Below are 17,500 nucleotides of genomic sequence, written 5' to 3' on the forward strand. Positions count from 1 at the left end.
GCCTTTATCATCGGTCAAAGAAATTACTCGGCAGGTAGCGAAAGAGGAGGTAAATGATTTTCATTGAGCTTCCCAGAAGGCCATCAGATACTGTAGGTAGTTTAGTTCTGTACATGCGTGGCGGAAGTCCTGGCTAGTTTATTGTTCCACAGCTAGTGTTAAAACAACACACCATTCAAATTCATTCTATTACCCAATACATATGAACATTAATACAAATATCAGTAATATCCGATTCCATGAAAAAAAGTTTAAGCGTCAAAATAATGACAAATGATGACACTGTACGCTGCAATATTGGACATTTTTGATGAGTTAATGTAATCACTGTCATCACACTTTGTGAAAAATACTACTTTTCATTTTGGAATTGTCCCTTGGTTTCCTCTGTCAAACAAAATGGCATGTGGCATCGTCAAGTATTGTCATTAATTAATAATAACCATCTCAGGTTTTATATTCTTCCTTTGAGAAATAAATGAAGAAAAACGATAAAGATATTTATTGCAGGAATGCCTGGCTAATGCAGCCAGCCTGCGTACTACTTAGCAAACGCGTACATAATGTCGGGTGGCATAAAGTCAACAAACCTTGATAAAGCCTCACCAAAATGTACGTGCATGTGTAGGTAAGTGCTAATCATAGTCTGAAACTATAAGAACAAAACTCACAATATTATTTTTTTCTATTCATGTCCTAATATAGCCTAAACATGACTTCACTTAATGTTTAAAAATGTCACCAATTGCCACCAAAATTTATGTGCACATGGATATGAATATCATTATTATAGTCTGAAAACTACTCGCAATATTTCGGATAATAGTAATGTTGTATGTATGAGGCGACGCTTACACCGTTAATATAATCCAAAAATGATGTGAGTTTTATTTTACACGCATATACATACATGTCAACAATTGTGCTGATGATGACGAAGAATTACTTTTGCGGTGCAGTCTGGGTAAAAACAATGAACATTTGACTGCACAGCAAAACGCAAGTGTTAGATTGATGGCTCCCTGTTTTGGTGAGAAACACCACTGCTTCTTTGGCCGAGGTTGCGTAGAATGACTAGCGCTTCAAGGTTTGCTGACCTGAAACTGCTAGCTCATACTGACTATGCCAATGTCTTCAATCTTCAAAACTTGGAAGTCTTAAGTCATTGTCATTAATTATTTCAATAAATAAATATATATTATGATTATTTCTATTAGAAATTTATTTCTGGTTCATTTGGAACCAAACTATAAATGCCAATATCCAGAATCAGCTATCTCATATTAGTGAACGTTTCAGCCGGCTGCGCAAAGCTGAGTGGCCGTTTGAGGAATGTCTTGGTGACCTTACACAGAGACAGAAGCCAAAAGGGCTGCCGGGGGTGGGTGGCACCACAGGGTGTGAGATGACCGTGTGCGTACGTGCGTGCATGCATCCGTGCGTGCTTGTGTCCATGCATAGCGGCGTGGGAGTGAGAAACGAGTGCAATGTTGATGTGCGTCTCCACACAGAGAAAATGGATTGGAACCTTAAAAAAAAATGCTTAATTCTCACTACTCAATGCTCACCATAGTAACTTGAAAGTGACAAAAGTAATAACACTGGTCAGCATATTTTTTTTTAAATCATAGATTTAAGTTAACTTTTCTACATTGCGCTGATTTCTGCCCTTGTTTTTCTCTGGTATATAAGGTTTTAAAAATGATAATAATAATGATCATGATAATAATCATTATGATAATATAGCAATAATATAATGTGTAAAATGATGTGTACATTTATAATGTTGTAATTATGAATTAAGGGTTGGGTTCAATAATAAGCTATAAATTACAAGGTCAAATGGTCAAATCCATATTGACCAAACTTTTACTAGTCAAATTTAAAAACTAAAAAGGATAATATCGCAAGAACCTGATGGCTAGAAAAAAAAGTTTTTTTAAATGCAGCAAAAATACAATTATGGATACGTTACGCCATTTTGGATTTTAATTTGCTGTTGACCAATTTAATAAAAAAAAGAAGAAAAAAAGAAATTAAAAAAATACTGTAAATCTTTGTGATCCAACAGAATAAATTAAATGTATACACATGCGTATATGTACTGCACAGATTTTGAAATCCAATTCAACTGTTTCCTTTTTTTTTTTTGTCCCTCATAAGTGCAAAGCCAAGATGGACATGTTTACGGATTCACACTCGAGGCTTGGGCAGGAAAAGACGTGTGTCCTTCCTTGCAGCAACGCATTCGCCAGTCTTATTGCAAAAGGGTGTGTCCTGCTTCGGAGGCTTCTCCAGTTGAATTCATAATGTCGCTAGCGTCACCATGATATCTTTTTGGGAACGATACAGCTCGATACGAAAAAGACAACGGTAATAATAGCAGTGTTGGGCGTTCAATGCCTTTTCTGCTGGCATAAATCAAGTAATCCTGATCATATTCTTCACATCGATGTCATATTATAACCTAGTGATGAATTTTTAGGTCAGAGTTTTTATCCAATCAGAATTTCATAATACCAGTAGCTCGCACTATTCGTCCGAGGCCTTCAGATACAATCGTGCGGGTGTCTGTTCTGTTTCTTATGGGGGCTTTTACTGTTGATAAACAGTTGCGAAAGCCAATCAGATTACTAGTTGATGACAGTAAGACCTTACGTTGAAGGTGATGTACGCGGCTTGTGATTGGATACTTACTCGTGAGGGGGCACACTCACACTAGAATGAGCAAAGCGTGACCATTATTGCTTCATATTTATGCAGTGGTTATTTTGACGGAAACTCACCAGATACTGACCTATTGTCATTCTGCCGTGAACCGTCCGAGATCGAGGTGGAGAGAGCGGTAATTCACACCAAGGAGATGAGATTAGTGAAAATATTTTTGTCTAATATTTGTTAAGGAAATTATTACTAGTACACTTGGATGACTTGTGTGCAAGCAGCATGGAATAAATTCCCTTTCAGTGACGCTGTGTATAGTTGTTCGTCTGTGTGTGTGTGTGTGTGTGTGTGACCTGTGACTGGCTGGGGATCAGTTCAGGGTATAGTCTGCCTTTCGCCTGAAGTCAGCTGGTATATGCTCCAGCATCACACAATCTGTCATGCATGTTCAATAAAATGAGTAGATACATATTTTCAAGCTAGTTGCACACACTATTTCTTTAGTGTACTCAGAGCAGTCCGTCATGAAGCTAACGTCAATATTTCAGGCCGACCCACGTGGGTGCAGTCCGTCCCTCGTTGGCGATAGCCAGTCAGCATGGAGAACATAATTTCCACATTACACTCAGGCCCCACACAAGCAGACATGCATCCAGACAAAGAAAAAAAGGAGAACAACAGACACGCACCGTGTGGTGATCAATTATATAAAAACAAAGTGACACATAATTGAGGTCTTTGAGGTTGAAATTTTACAAGAGTGTTTAAATTTTAAAACAAAAGACCACTGTACCTTCTGTGAAAGCTTGTCAAGGCTTGGTCATGTTCTGGATCTGATTTGCTGCAACTGGATCAATGCCTGATTTTTCACTTTTTAAGTCATTTTTTATGCATTATTACTTGTCATTTCCACCATTGTGGATTTTTGATTATTTTGCACGATACCAGAAATGTTGGGCTTGTACTGTATGTATATGTATGCCATTTCATTTTAGATTACAAAGTTTTTATTTTTTAAAAGAATTTTGGACAAAGGAAGCAAGGAAACTTGTGAGGGTTACTGCATGCGTTCGTGCGTGCATGTTGGGTGTGTGTCTGTCAGCCGGGGGTCAGTTGCAGCCTTTGGCCATTGTTTCCCTCTGTGGCCAATATAAAAGCATCATAACCCTTTCAGCTGAGACATATTTAGAAAGCAGATAAAAGCACCTTTTACAAACTGGATGCACGTTAGGCACAAAGCCCGGGGTCAAGCGCAACAAATTAACTACCCTGTTTCTGACGGAGGTGATTGGGTTTGCGGAGAACAGGGAGGGGTGGCGTGGGGCGAGGGGTGTTGAGCGTAGACAAAGTTTAACCGCCCCTTGAGCCCATAGCCAAATACTTGCACATTCATTCAGTGGGGTTGTGTGAATTAATGTGTAATTGGTCCTAGGCAAGTCTAACTTTATTTTTCTCTTGGTTTTCATAGATTTATTTTGAGGATAACGCTGAAGATGCAGCTGATGTGGTTACCCACATGGCCCAGGGTGTTGATAGTGATGTAAAGCAAAGTTATCGGGTGAAACACACATTTGGGCAGTAGAGGATATTCCATCAGAGTCAGTGTGTGTTTAGGGTGGACACCTGCCCTGCATTAAGCGAGAGAGGCCCTGACCTTAGCAGCTATAATATCAGTGCAAGCTCTGACCCCGATCGGGCCTGTTGGGTGATTTAAATGGGTGAAGGAGAAAGGGGACGTGAAGGGGTACCAATTCTGTCATTGTAAGGCATGAGTGTTGCACCCTGCCTCCCCCAGAGCCATCACCCATTGAGGGGTGAGTAATGTGAGTAATAGAGAGTAATAGGATCCAGATAGTGATTGTGACCATAACCCTATTGTATCCTATGTCAGCGGGGTCAGAGGTCACCCACCATGCATACTGGTCCCAGCCTCACCCAACCCATTTGGGCCCTAAATGAGTTTACCCAACACTAATTACCAGGGGCTTGCCAGTGGGCCATGTTGTCTAACGGGCTTGACAGCTGCCGGTATAGTCCTCTCGCCAACCAGTCCTTTACTGCCATAATTTATTTACCCTGTCAGTTAGACAGTAGCTCAAGATTGTTTCGGCATTTCAGCCTAAATGCATTGAATGAGTTTTTCCTCAAAAGTTAGTCAGATGTTCTTGTTTCCTTGGACAAGTGTTAATGTTCAGCGATGTGGGAAGTGTGGGTACATCCTTTGTCATGACAAAATTCATTCAGTTGTTCCCAACAAGGGGTGCATGGGTCCTTCTGTTTCGGTAACCATATACACATGCATTCTAGTAAGCAATGAGGAATTTATATAATTTCAAAACAAAGGCATTTTATTACTTAATATGGGTGGCCCTTTATCCTTTTTTGTGAGTAACTACAACCAAGCTGTTATAGCTGCAATGTGGGTAACATCTGATTAGTTTCCACTCAGAATTTTAAGGAAATACATATATGTATATATGTACATGAGTATGTATATGTATATATTAGGGCTGTCAAAATTAAAGCATTAACAATGGAGATTAATTAAAATTTTATAACGCACTAATAATAATTAACTCAGTTGTTTTTAGTTCCTGTAGCAGTTGACCTCTGCTCACTGTGCAGTCAAACTTAGAGGAGAGTAACTGTCGCAAAGACGGACTTTTAGATAATTTTACTTTAAAAATTTGCTCGACGACTCATTGGAAAAATCCAAAATAATTTGCACACTTTGCAAAGCCAAATTCAGGATGAAAGAGAGCTATGAGAATACTTATTTTCAGATTTTTTTCCACATTAATTCCAAGATTTTCCTCAGTTCAGCAAAAATTAGTCAAAACATGACATTTTGATTAATATTGCGTTTGTGGAATATGCATTAAGCCGCAAATCCCATCCGTCTTTATCCATCTTGGGAGGAAGCCATTTTGCCACCTGAAAATGACATCACTGTGTCTTCAGGCTCACTATATTACGTTATACTGTATTTAAAGTGCTTTGTTACATCTGCAGCTGTACAATCCACTGTATAAGTAATGTTGCATTGTATTGAATCGATTGCACCATCGATTAATTGGTAATCCCCCTCATAAGAATGCCTCTACAAAGTACACTTTGCAGAGGTCTCGCTGGGAACACGTTAAAGCGGAGCGTATCCCAGAGAGACTCAGAGTCAGTCGAGCCGCTGCTCCTCCACGTTGAGAGGAGCCAGATGAGGTGGCTCGGTAACTGATTAGGATGCCTCCTGGACACCTCCCTGGTGAGGTGTTCCGGGCATGTCTCACCGGCAGGACACGCTGGAGAGATTATGTCTCCCGGCTGGCCTGGCTTCCCGGGTCGTACGTCAGCAGGGAGGAGTGGCCTACAACATTACTCGTTTATTTATTCTGAGGACTGTGATTTGTTTTCACATTACTGTCCTGAGTTTTGATTGTGACTTTTTAGAGCTGCACAATAAATCCTCTCAAAATTATATTACAGTAGATCTCATCTTTTTATTTAATGTATTTATTTTTTTTTTTTTTATTAATTCTTGTCAAAGATATTTTGTATGCCTGTTAAGATATGTAGGCTAAAGTATGTGGGCTACAACACTTTGTTTCTCTTTACATTCTATAATTTTATATAGCAGCACTATTGGATACATTTCTCATATAATGCAATTCCACTTAATGTCACCTCAAAATAAAGTGAAAAAAGGTAAGCAGTCATAGTGTGTCACAGTGAGGGGAAAATAAAGCTTCTCTGTTAAATATTGGTCTTAAAGAACACTGACCTTCATTTCTTAAACCCCTTTCTCTAAACCAACAGTACCATCTAGAGGAGTCAAAAAATAAAACAACTGGTTTGTGAAGCAAATTTGAAGCTTCATTTTCCCATCACCTGTGTGTTGTATGTTTTTTTTGTTTTTTTTATAGAATAACTTGGTTTATCGTGATGTAAAATGGCCTATATCATGATACCATATCGCCCAGTACTACAGTTAAGGGTTTAATGCAGTACGAAGTATCCTTTCATATGGAAGACATTCTCATAAGAACCTATGCTGCAAATAGTAGAAACTTCTTGCGCTAACTTTTTACATCACAACAAGTATGCATATTTACATTAGGAATTTGACCTAACCCGGTTATATTAATGATGTATGTTATTGACCATGACCTGAAAAAAAAACAAGGAAATAAACTGGCAAAAACACAGTGAACCCATGACATAAAAGGATCTGTACCATCTTTAGGGGTACCCCAAACAAAAAGCTATGCCACTTACATTCATAATTTATAATCTCAACCAAATAAAATCAAATAATCTACACACAGTGAAGAAAATAATCACAGTCAATCTATTATATTTGGTGGTCATTTTAAGTCGTCGACGTTGGCGTGGGGAGTATTTCTGTTTTGTGATATTATGTAGCTACATTATTTGAGTGTATTTTGGTGTCTTAATAATGAAGTGGCAATTCAAGCAGTGTCAAAACAATTGATAGCTTACTCACTCAAGAATTGAAATAGGATAAACGTCAGGAACACATCCTGCGAGTTCAAGCTTACTTGTCATTCTGACAAAAGTCAGGCTCACCATTGGCCTCAAAGTGTGTTAGGCAGGATGAAGGCATGCGGGTTTACCGCATGACACAGAGCCATGCCTAAAATGAGCTGAATTTACAATGGCAACAAATAATCTGTCAAAAAATGTTTACAATTCTTGACTTGGAGATTGAAAAAAAAGAAAATAATCATCACAATTATTTTTGATGGGTGGAAATCAAAAGTAGTTAACAATTATTCATTTACTGAAAGATTTTGCATTTATTCAACTAACAATACTCAACTTGAAATATAACTTCAAAGTATAAATTATTACACGTTAAAATAATATATGAAAATAATGCAATAAAAACATTATATAAAAATAAATAAATAAAAATACTGCTGTGCATAGTTTGGCCTCTTAGGGGCAGTGTGGCGCATGCAAGATTCTCCAACATGATAAAAAAGAACAGAAGAAGAAATTGGCGAACGTTATCTATATGACTCATTTTTCACAGATAAGGAAGAATATATGCACATGAATATTGTTTTATTACCTGCCAGCATGTGTCCCTACACTCTGAAAGTAAATCCCCTCCTCTCCCTGTCTAAAACTAAGTTTACCATCTGGGAACTATTTATTTATTTAAATATACCTTCATTAATGTAGTAGTGTAAACGAGAGGCTGGGGGAAGAACTGCAGGTGCATCCCAAGAAATTCATTTAAGCAGTACATTCCAGTTGCTAATTCATTTCTGTCTTGAGATACACTGTTATTGACATTAGAATATTTTTTATGTAATTGATTAGATTAAATAATGTTGGTAAAACTTGAGTCGTTGTGTGTTTGTGCACAGTTCCTTTGTAACTGGTACTGCTTGTTGCGAGAACTTCTCCCCACTTCGCATCTGGGATGTTGAACGGTAAGTCAGGATTGCAGACACACAGCAACAGGTACACACTTTTAATCTAACATACTGCAATACTCCCTGATCACACTTCTTTATTTCTACAGTTTGTAAGGCACTGCCACATAAAATAATGCAGCAAACATCAACCTCTCAGAACTGTCCTCAAATCTACGACAGAACCTTGATGGCTATATGTTAAAAAGTTGTGATCAATACTTGAAACTGCTGTCTTTTCGCATCAATGTATCAGAGTTGCAGTAGAGGGTTCCAAGATGGCGTGAAGTCTGGGCAAATTGGTGGCGTCAACATGTCTTAATTCAGTGATTCTCAAATAGTGGGGTGCGGTGCGATGCTGAGGGGGGCGCGTGGGACCCTGGGGAACATGTTTTTTGCATAGTTTTGGGACCGAAAAGGCGATCTCAGACAACGCGAGTTTGAGCTCGTCAAAGCTGTTTGTGCCCCTAGTTCACGCAGTACTGGTTTAAAAAAAAAAGTGTCGCCCTGTCACGCAGTACTCATTAAAAAAAAAGCGGCGCCCTGTCGCTCATTGTCCCGGAAGTAATGTCTTTCGCTGCTACTTGAATACTAGCCGCCAAGCTATCTTGCGTCGCAGCAAAACTGTCTTTATTTGAACTATATGTCAGTCCGTGCACAGCTGCAGCAACAAGCTACATGATGGCAAATAAACGACTCCGCAAACAAGTAGCGTTCTAAACGAGGAGGCGAGCAAGGAGGCGCTAAGCGCACTAATCGCTAAAATTAATTGCTTCGACGTATGCTCAACTTTTAACAGAAGTCTGACTCGAACCGCGTTTGGGCAGAGAGCCAGCAGCTATGAACAGAAATGTTGTATTGCAACCATTACGTATCTGAACATAAAATAAGACGACGGCGACGTTAGCAATTGAGGAGACGCTTTCAGGAAATGGCTGACATCATGACAATGAAGAGGTTCGACTTCAAACGTATTGTAAACAAAAAAAAAAACGTCTAGTAAATATTAAAACTGTTGTTTTATGTTATTTATATAGAATTTTTGTTTAAAGTCCCTCTGGCTCTTTTTGTCTTTTCTATATTATGTACGTATTAATAACTGTTTGGTTTGTTCATGTTAATAAAGTTAAAAAACAAAAAAAAACAAACGTATCGTGAATATTTATCATCTCATCTATATTTGCACAACAGTACTGAGTTTCGAGATCCTCACGATAGTCGTTCTCCAAATGATATTTTTTTATCAACTTAGCTTTGTTAAGGGATATTTTATTGACAATCTAAAATTTATATACAAAGAACATGTACATTAGTACGAAAAAAAATGGTGGTGATGGGCGCGAATTGTTTTCTTCTTGGTCGGGGGGGCGTGAAGGGAAATAATTGAGAACCACTGTCTTAATTAGAGTCATCTGCAGTCAACACTTTTATAATAATAGTAATGTAATGTCTAAATGTAAGGAGCACAGAGATTGCCTATGCTCCCAAAGCGTAACCTTGTCAAATTTGTAATGCAGTTATCTTACCTTGTGGAACGTTTGGCAACATGAGCACCATACTCTAAAACCAGAATTATTTTTGCATTAATTTCTTCCCTACATACTTATTAAACCCTTATTGCTTGCCATTTTGCTGCTAAGGTTGGATACCATCCATTCATCCATTATCTGCCGCTTATCCGTTCCCAGGCCAGCCGGGAGACATAGTCTCTTCATCGTGTCCTGGTTCGTCATCATGTTCTCTTGCCGGTGAGACAAGACCGGAACACCTCACCAGAGAGGTGTCCTGGAGGTATCATAATCAGATGCCCACCACCTCATTTGTCTCTCTCAATGTGGAGGAACAGCCGCTCAACTCTGAGTTCCTCTCGGATGACCGCGCTTCTCACCCTATCTCTAAGGGAGAGCCCGGACACCCTGCGGAGGATACCCATTTCGCCCGCTTGTATCCGAGATCTTGTTCTTTCGGTCACAACCCACCGCTCGTGACCATAAGTGAGGGTAGGAATGTAAATCGAGAGCTTCACCTTTCGGATCAGCTCCTTCTTCATCATGACAGATCGATACAGGGTCCACATAACAGCAGACGCTGCACTGATCCGCCTGATGATTTCACGCTCCATCCTACCCTCACTCGTGAACAAGACCCCAAGATACTTGAACTCCTCCACTTGAGGTGGGATCTCTTTCCCGACCCGGTGAGAGCACTCTACCCTTTTCCAACTGAGGTCCATGGTCTCAGATTTGGTGGTGCTGGTCTTCTTCCCAACCGCTTCACATTCGAATGTTAACTGCCCAGTGAGTGTTTGGGATCGATGCTTGAAAAAGCCAACAGTACATTGGCTCATTGCCTCGGCTGTGCCTAGAAATTCTGTCCATAAAAGTTATGAACAGAATTGGTGACAGAGCGCAGCCTTGGCGGACTCCAACACTCACTGGAAATGAATCTGACTTACTGCCAGCAAAGTGGACCAAACTCAGCCACCAGTGGTACAGGGAGCGAATAGTCCATATTAGCAGGCTCTGTAACCCATACTCCCAAATCACACTCCGCAGAACTCCCGAGCGACACCGTTGAACGCCTTCTCCAAGTCCACAAAACACACGTAGAGTTGGTTGGGCAAACTCCCATGCACCCTCGCGAACCCTGCTGAGAGTGAAGAGCTGGTCCACTGTTCTGCTGCCAGGACGAATGCCACACTGCATCTCCTGGATCTGACATTCAACTTCCCAACAAACCCTCTTCTCCAGCACCCCTCAATAGACATTGCCAGGGAGGCTGAGGAATGTGGCTAAGTCCAATTGGTGAACCTGACACCCTCACAAGAGGACTGGTACAAAAGCCCAAACTTGGTGTGGAGGTGACCCAAACGATATCTAGTCGGAACTTCTCTGCCCTGCCCATCAGCTTGATCTCCTTCCCTGTCAGAGAGGTGACATTCCATGTCCCAAGAGCTAGTTTCTCGAGCCGGGGATTTGAGCTCACAGGGCACCCGAGCCCTTTGCCACCTCCCACAGGTGGTGAGCCCATAGGAAATTATTAAAATAGAGAACTAAAAAAGTAAGGAAAGCGTGATGAGAGTGAATAAAATGGATTTTGATGGTTAGTTTTTGTATTAGTATTTGAATAGAATTTTCGATGCACAGGCAACTTTAAATATGATTGTTTCATATGTGTATGCAGTAAATTTGCGCAGTCAGCAGATTAGAGTTTGACTTTAATCTTCCTGACATGTTCTTACACTTTTTAAACTGATTTGTCTTTGACGCATTCATAAACAATCTCTTGATGGAGCATAAATTTATTTCCTTGTGAATCCATACTCGTCCCACATAACTTTGCGAATTACTAATGTTAGGGTCAGCACTGGAGACAATGCAAAAAGACGAGACCGATATTTGATGGAAGTGTTTACTTGCAAGAGGACTTTGGTTTCCATTTGAGTAGGATGGCTGTGTTAATCTAGTCTCTAAGAAGTTCAACTCTGTAAACTTTGCATTTTCAAAATCTGGTTTTAGTCAATTTAATGCAATATTTTGGGTTTCTTTAGGGCACGCACAATTACCAACTGTGGAGCAAAGTTGAGCTTGAAGCTGTTTAAAATTAGCGAGTTGGAAAATCCCTGTCTGTGAATGGCATGGCTTAAAATGTATCCATTCCTCACAAGGCCCCTGTAATTCCTAGCTTTACCTGGTCAGATTAAAAGAAGACAACACAACTAACAATATACTCCTTCCTGTTCCCAAGGGCTGGAAATATGAGAAGGGAGAAAGGACAAATAGGCAGGTGTGAAAGGAAGTACACACATGTACACAATTGCTGGGAAAGAACAACCCACAGTGGTCACAGAAATACAAATTTAATGAAAATTAATTCAATAAAATCGGACTTCACTTCTGAATTGCTGCAAAACAACATTTTAGTTTGACGAGGGCAGGATACTGTGAGTAATCATTTTATATAATAGATAAATATTCGTAAACCTTTTAGCCCTGCTGTTGCAACATAAAAAGCGACACCTCAATGTAATTTATTGAATCAACCAAGACGCCAGACTTTGGGAAAGTCCAAGGATCTCAAATAAAAAAAAAATTTTTAAATCCAAGGATAAACAATTCTGAAACCACTTAACTGTACAGTAACACTACAGTTACCATATACAGTATGAATAGAGGTGTCAAATATTTGCACATTCATTACGCAAGTGGAAGAATAGCTATTGGGATTTAAAAAGACATCAGAAGAAATTGATCAACTCCAACATTGTACTTAAGCAAACGTATACAAATATTGTTTTTTAAAACTGCTACTACTTCTAAAGTATAAAAGTGAAAATGCAAGGAGCAAAAAATGCATTGAAGCGGAAGTCGAGTCAATCATTTTCATTTTATCTTTCTTTCATTTGATTTCTGATGTGCTCTGACGGTTTTCTGATCAATCTTGCATTCATGAAATAATAATCAATCAGATGAATCCACCCGACTCCAAAATGTTCGACTTGACATAAGCTGAAGCAGAAGACAAAAGCTGCACTACACCAATTCCCCCCAAAAAACATTTTTATCAAGCCCATAATGATTATAATGGCATATTAAAATGTTACGTTGGAGGTGACTTGTTTCAGCTTAAGATTTGGCCATTAAAAAATGTATCACATTTAGTAAGCCTACAAGGATAATATATTAAAGTGCCATGTGTACTACTGAGCATTAATATGTTTCATGGAGCGGAAGATATGGTTACTACTGGTAGTTCAGTGTTGTTATGGTGCAACTTCAATGCCGTGTCGTCTTTAACCTTTATTGAGGGACAAGTATGCATCAAAACTTGGGAGGTGTGAGGTCCACTGTAGAATAAGTACAATGACAAAACTAATTAGTGTTACTTACATATATTGCATAATCTATACTGTAAATTTGGATTTAGCGAAAGTCAAATTTCAAATATCACACACAAACCCATCTAACGAGCTTGCAAAGTATTACAAAGTATTTTTGATTTGTTACTTGACACTTTTGAGTATGATGATGCATTTTTAACATGGCAAGGAGTTACAGTACAACTGTTTTGGTGTTGACCCTCTTGGCTTAGATGCATCTCACTTTGAACACATCAATTCATGACAATATAAAAAATATAGTAGTGAAAAAAAATATTTTCCTTACTCGGCTTAGCAGCTGTTAAGTCTTTCTTGACTTTCTGACTAAAGACACATTAGTATACTGCATTTTTCACCCAGGTGTCACAAAAAACTCTTGTGATCATTCATTCACAAATGATACAATACAAGTGGCACCATCAGAGCAGCACCCCAACTTTTCTGCACCCATGACCAAACACAGAGGGTGGAGACCGCATCAAAGCAAAGATTCCTGCCCATCACTTGCAAAGATTCCCCTCTGTTTCATGAGAAAGGAGCCCTTTTTTAGAATCCAATGGCTTGACTGCAAGATTCCCTGCATTCCTCAACTCTGAAAAGATCGGCTCAAATGTCTGAGCTGGAAGTCGTGATATACAATTTGCAGCAGCAATGTCTTTGCAGTGCACATTTCTTCGACATTTAATACGATTTGATTATGGCTGCCACCTTTACCCCTCTTTTCCAGTCCGACAGGAAATATTGCATTCCTGATGTTTTGAGCTCAAATGTACAAATTGGGTGGACATGAAACAGGTTGGGAAGCTCGCCTCTGTTTGTTTTAGTGAGTAAAAACCCCAGCAGGGGCACTATTCTCTACTTGTCAGACAGCTTTTGACACCTGGACGTGTTTCCCCGTGCCTCCCCATGCTTTTAGAGCTCAGACTTAACAGAGCCTTCAACCACTTGTGTCACAAAACACACACAGACAGTGCTTTTAATTAGCCGTCCTCACACTAGATAATGCCCTTAGCTTTTCCCATTTTTCCCCCCATTGACAATTCATTAATGATTTCTTCTTTCACAAGCTTTGTGTGTGTGAGGGGGTGTGTGTGTGTGTGTGTGTGGCCCCTAATACCAACCTGGCTCCTGCTGTGAGACCAGACAAGCTTAAATCAGGACATAGACCCTGTGTGTCACACAGCTCGAAGCCTCTCATGACAATCACAGGGTCTATAACTGCCCCTCGCACGCCCCTTCCCCCATGTTAGCCAACTTTCCAAAGTAGCGTCCGTATTGTAGTACATTGTATTTCTACCTGTTAAAGAAAAAGAAAGAAAGAGAAAGGCTATTTCAAACCATTCTTATTTTAATTGCTGATTAAAATGATAAATTCTTTTCATTGGTAATTTAGGCTGAAAGTGTAGTACCGTAGTTTTCTGATCAGATTTTTATTTCTCACATGGTTATAGTAAGATTTAGGCCAGGGATGGGCAACTGCAGGCCTGCAGACCACATTCAGAGTGGCTGCTTGATTAATCCACGAGATTAATATACACTTTCCACAAAAAAAGGAGGAATCCCGGTTTACATAATCCAAAATATGAATGAATGAATTTATTTTGAACACAAGGCATCGTCAAAAAGAAAAGAAAATCCACAGCGCCACGGCTGTTCATCAAACACAAAACAAAATCACATTTAAGGCACAAGGTTTTCTTGGTTGTTCACTTTCAAACATTTTTGAGGAATTCTGTCGCACTCTGAACATTATGTGGGCTGTTTGGTAATCTATGAGATCAATGAATTCATTACTTTTTATTTCAAAAACAATATATTAGTATGAACCAGATTTATGAATAATTGTTTTTTTCTGAGGACTGATTATTGAAGTAACTCAAATTATAAGTATTTCCCCATATTTCAGCACAATAACTATGATAAGGTAAGCCCAAGGTACAATCCAGTACAATATAAAGTGATTTGTGATCCAGACAATACTTTAAGCATGATAGAAATACTAAGACGAGACTTTGATCACATTATGTTCCACATGATGTTTCCATCGGATTTGATGATCATTAATTACTCCAAGAAATTTTATTCTTTCTTGATTGTTCCATCCATTTGTAATTAAACTAAAAAATAGTTGCTGCGGCTTAGTCCCGAAAATACTGTTTGTAAGGATTGAATAGTTTGGGGCCCAACATAAATTAAAATTTACTGATGTGAGATTACCAATCTTCAGAAGTTGTAGATGGTGGGATGGCGGATGGAAAAGAGTCCAGTCTTGCAATAAATAATTTTTTCAATAATTTTTTAGATTTATGGTAAAAGGGAGTTTGATCGATAATTTGTGAAGATGCGTCTATGACCATGTTTAAAGAGAGGAATGACCTTGGCTAATTTCATATTGTTTGAAAATGTACTGGTTTTAAATGATAAATTATATAATATATATATATTCCAACTACAGAGGAATTACACTCCTCAGCCTCCCTGGTAAGGTCTACTCAGGGGTACTGGAGAGGAGGGTCCGTCGGGAGGTCGAATCTCAGATCCAGAAGGAGCAGTGTGGTTTTTGTCCTGGCCGCGGAACAGTGGACCAGCTCTACACTCTCTATAGGGTCCTTGAGGGTGCATGGGAGTTCGCCCAACCACTCTACATGTGTTTTGTGGACTTGGAGAAAGCGTTCGACCGTGTCCCTCTGGGAGTTCTGTGGAGTGTGCTTCGGTAGTAAGGGGTACCATGCCCACTAATACGGGCCGTTCGGTCCCCGTACCACCGATGTCAGAGTTTGGTCCGTATTGCTGGTAGTAAGTCGGATTTGTTTCCAGTGAGGGTTGGACTCCGCCAAGGCTGCCCTTTGTCACCGATTCTGTTCATAACCTTTATGGACAGAATTTCTAGGCGCAGTCGGGACAATGAGGGTGTGCGGCTTGGTGGCCTCAGTATTGCATCTCTGCTTTTTGCAGATGATGTGGTACTGTTGACTTCCTCAAGCCGTAATCTCCAACTCTCACTGGAGCGGTTCGCAGCCGAGTGTGAAGCGGTTGGGATAAAAATCTGCACCTACAAATCTGAGACCATGGTTCTCAGTCGGAAAAGGGTGGAGTGCCCTTTCTAGGTCGGGGGAAGAGATCCTGCCCCAAGTGGTGGAGTTTAAGTATCTTGGGATCTTGTTCATGAGTGAGGGGAGGATGGAACAAGAGATCGACAGGCGGATCGGTGCAGCGTGCGCTGGGATGCGGACGCTGTATCGGTCTGTCGTGGTGAAGAGGGAGCTGAGCCAAAAGGCGAAGCTCTCGATTTACCGGTCGATCGACGTTCTTACTCACACCTATGGTCACGAGCTGTGGGTCGTGAACATAAGAACAAGGTCTCAGAGACAAGCGGCCGAAATGAGTTTACTCCGCTGGGTGTCCGGGCTCTCCCTTAAAGATAAGGTGAGAAGCTAAGCCATCCGGGAGGGACTCAGTGTCGAGCCGCTGCTCCTCCACGTTGAGAGGAGCCAGATGAGGTGGCTTCGGGCATCTGATTAGGATGCCTCCTGGACGCCTCCCTGGTGAGGTGTTACGGGCATGTCCCACCGGCAGGAGGCCCCGAGGATGACCCAGGACACGCTGGAGAGACTATGTCTCCCGGGTGGCCTGGGAATGCCTGGGGATCCCTCCAGAAGAGCTGGAAGACGTGGCTGGGGAGAGGGAAGTCTGGGTTTCCCTGCTGAAGCTGCTGCCTCCGCGACCCGACCCGGATGAGCGGCAGAAAATGGATGCGGCATGTGGCCCAACTGGTTAGCACGATGGCCTCACAGTGAGAGACAGCATCGGTCGTAGGTTCAATCCATCTGGTGTGGAGTTCGCATGTTCTCTCCGTGCCTGCGTGCGGATGGTTGTTCATCTCTGTGTGCCCTGCAATTGGCTGGCAACCAGTTCAGGGTGTCCCCCGCCTACTGCCCAAAGATAGCTGGGATAGGCTCCAGCACTCCCCGCGACCCTAGTGAGGAAAAGCGGTACAGAAAATGGATGAATGGAGATAGATATATATATATATATATATATATAAGGGGGTGAGTGTGTGTGTGCGTGCGCTTGTGGGGGGGGGTGTGGGGGTATGTGTGTGTGTAGGTGTTTGGTCCACCTTCCGCCACAACACAACTACTTTTTTTTTTGTTTATGTACAACAGTCACCTTTCGTTGTCTCAAAAAGACAAATCAAAGCATTTTACTACTGCTCAGGAAAAGTCCTTTTTCAAAAATGCTTATCACATCTCATTCCTGTAATTATATACAGTGAATTACGAATGTAAATTGACTTTGCATCTTGTCTTATTAAATTTAAATTAAATTGTTTCCTGTGCAGATGTGTATTTACTGTTACTTGCCCTGACGTTTGTTCATTGTGTAACAGTTCTGAAGCATCTAATCATTGTGTGTTGTTAAGCCGTTCAGAAAATGGATGGATGTTTGAACATGCACCTAGTTTAATTTCATCGTCTCCTTGTAGTTTGGGTGGAAGTTACAGGAAGACAAGTCATTA

General features: G+C 40.5%; 1 protein-coding gene across 7 annotated transcripts in view; it reads left to right on the forward strand.

The window, feature by feature from the left end:
- Positions 1–17,500, forward strand: part of LOC148331423 (F-box/WD repeat-containing protein 4-like) — a 53,347-nt gene that overhangs the window by 27,470 nt on the left and 8,377 nt on the right. For 6 of the 7 annotated variants that reach the window (XM_088304883.1, XM_088304879.1, XM_088304878.1 and 3 more), the window contains one exon: positions 8,055–8,120. The exons of the other annotated variant lie outside the window; for it this stretch is intronic. In XM_088304883.1, coding sequence (XP_088161009.1) covers positions 8,055–8,120 — 66 coding nt within the window. The remainder of the gene's footprint in view (positions 1–8,054; positions 8,121–17,500) is intronic. 7 annotated transcript variants of the gene reach the window in all.

The sequence above is a fragment of the Idiotropiscis lumnitzeri genome, chromosome 9, assembly GCF_059441095.1.
Source record: "Idiotropiscis lumnitzeri isolate Australia: NSW breed Sydney's pygmy pipehorse chromosome 9, RoL_Ilum_1.0, whole genome shotgun sequence".
In the NCBI taxonomy this organism is placed as follows: Eukaryota; Metazoa; Chordata; class Actinopteri; order Syngnathiformes; family Syngnathidae; genus Idiotropiscis; species Idiotropiscis lumnitzeri.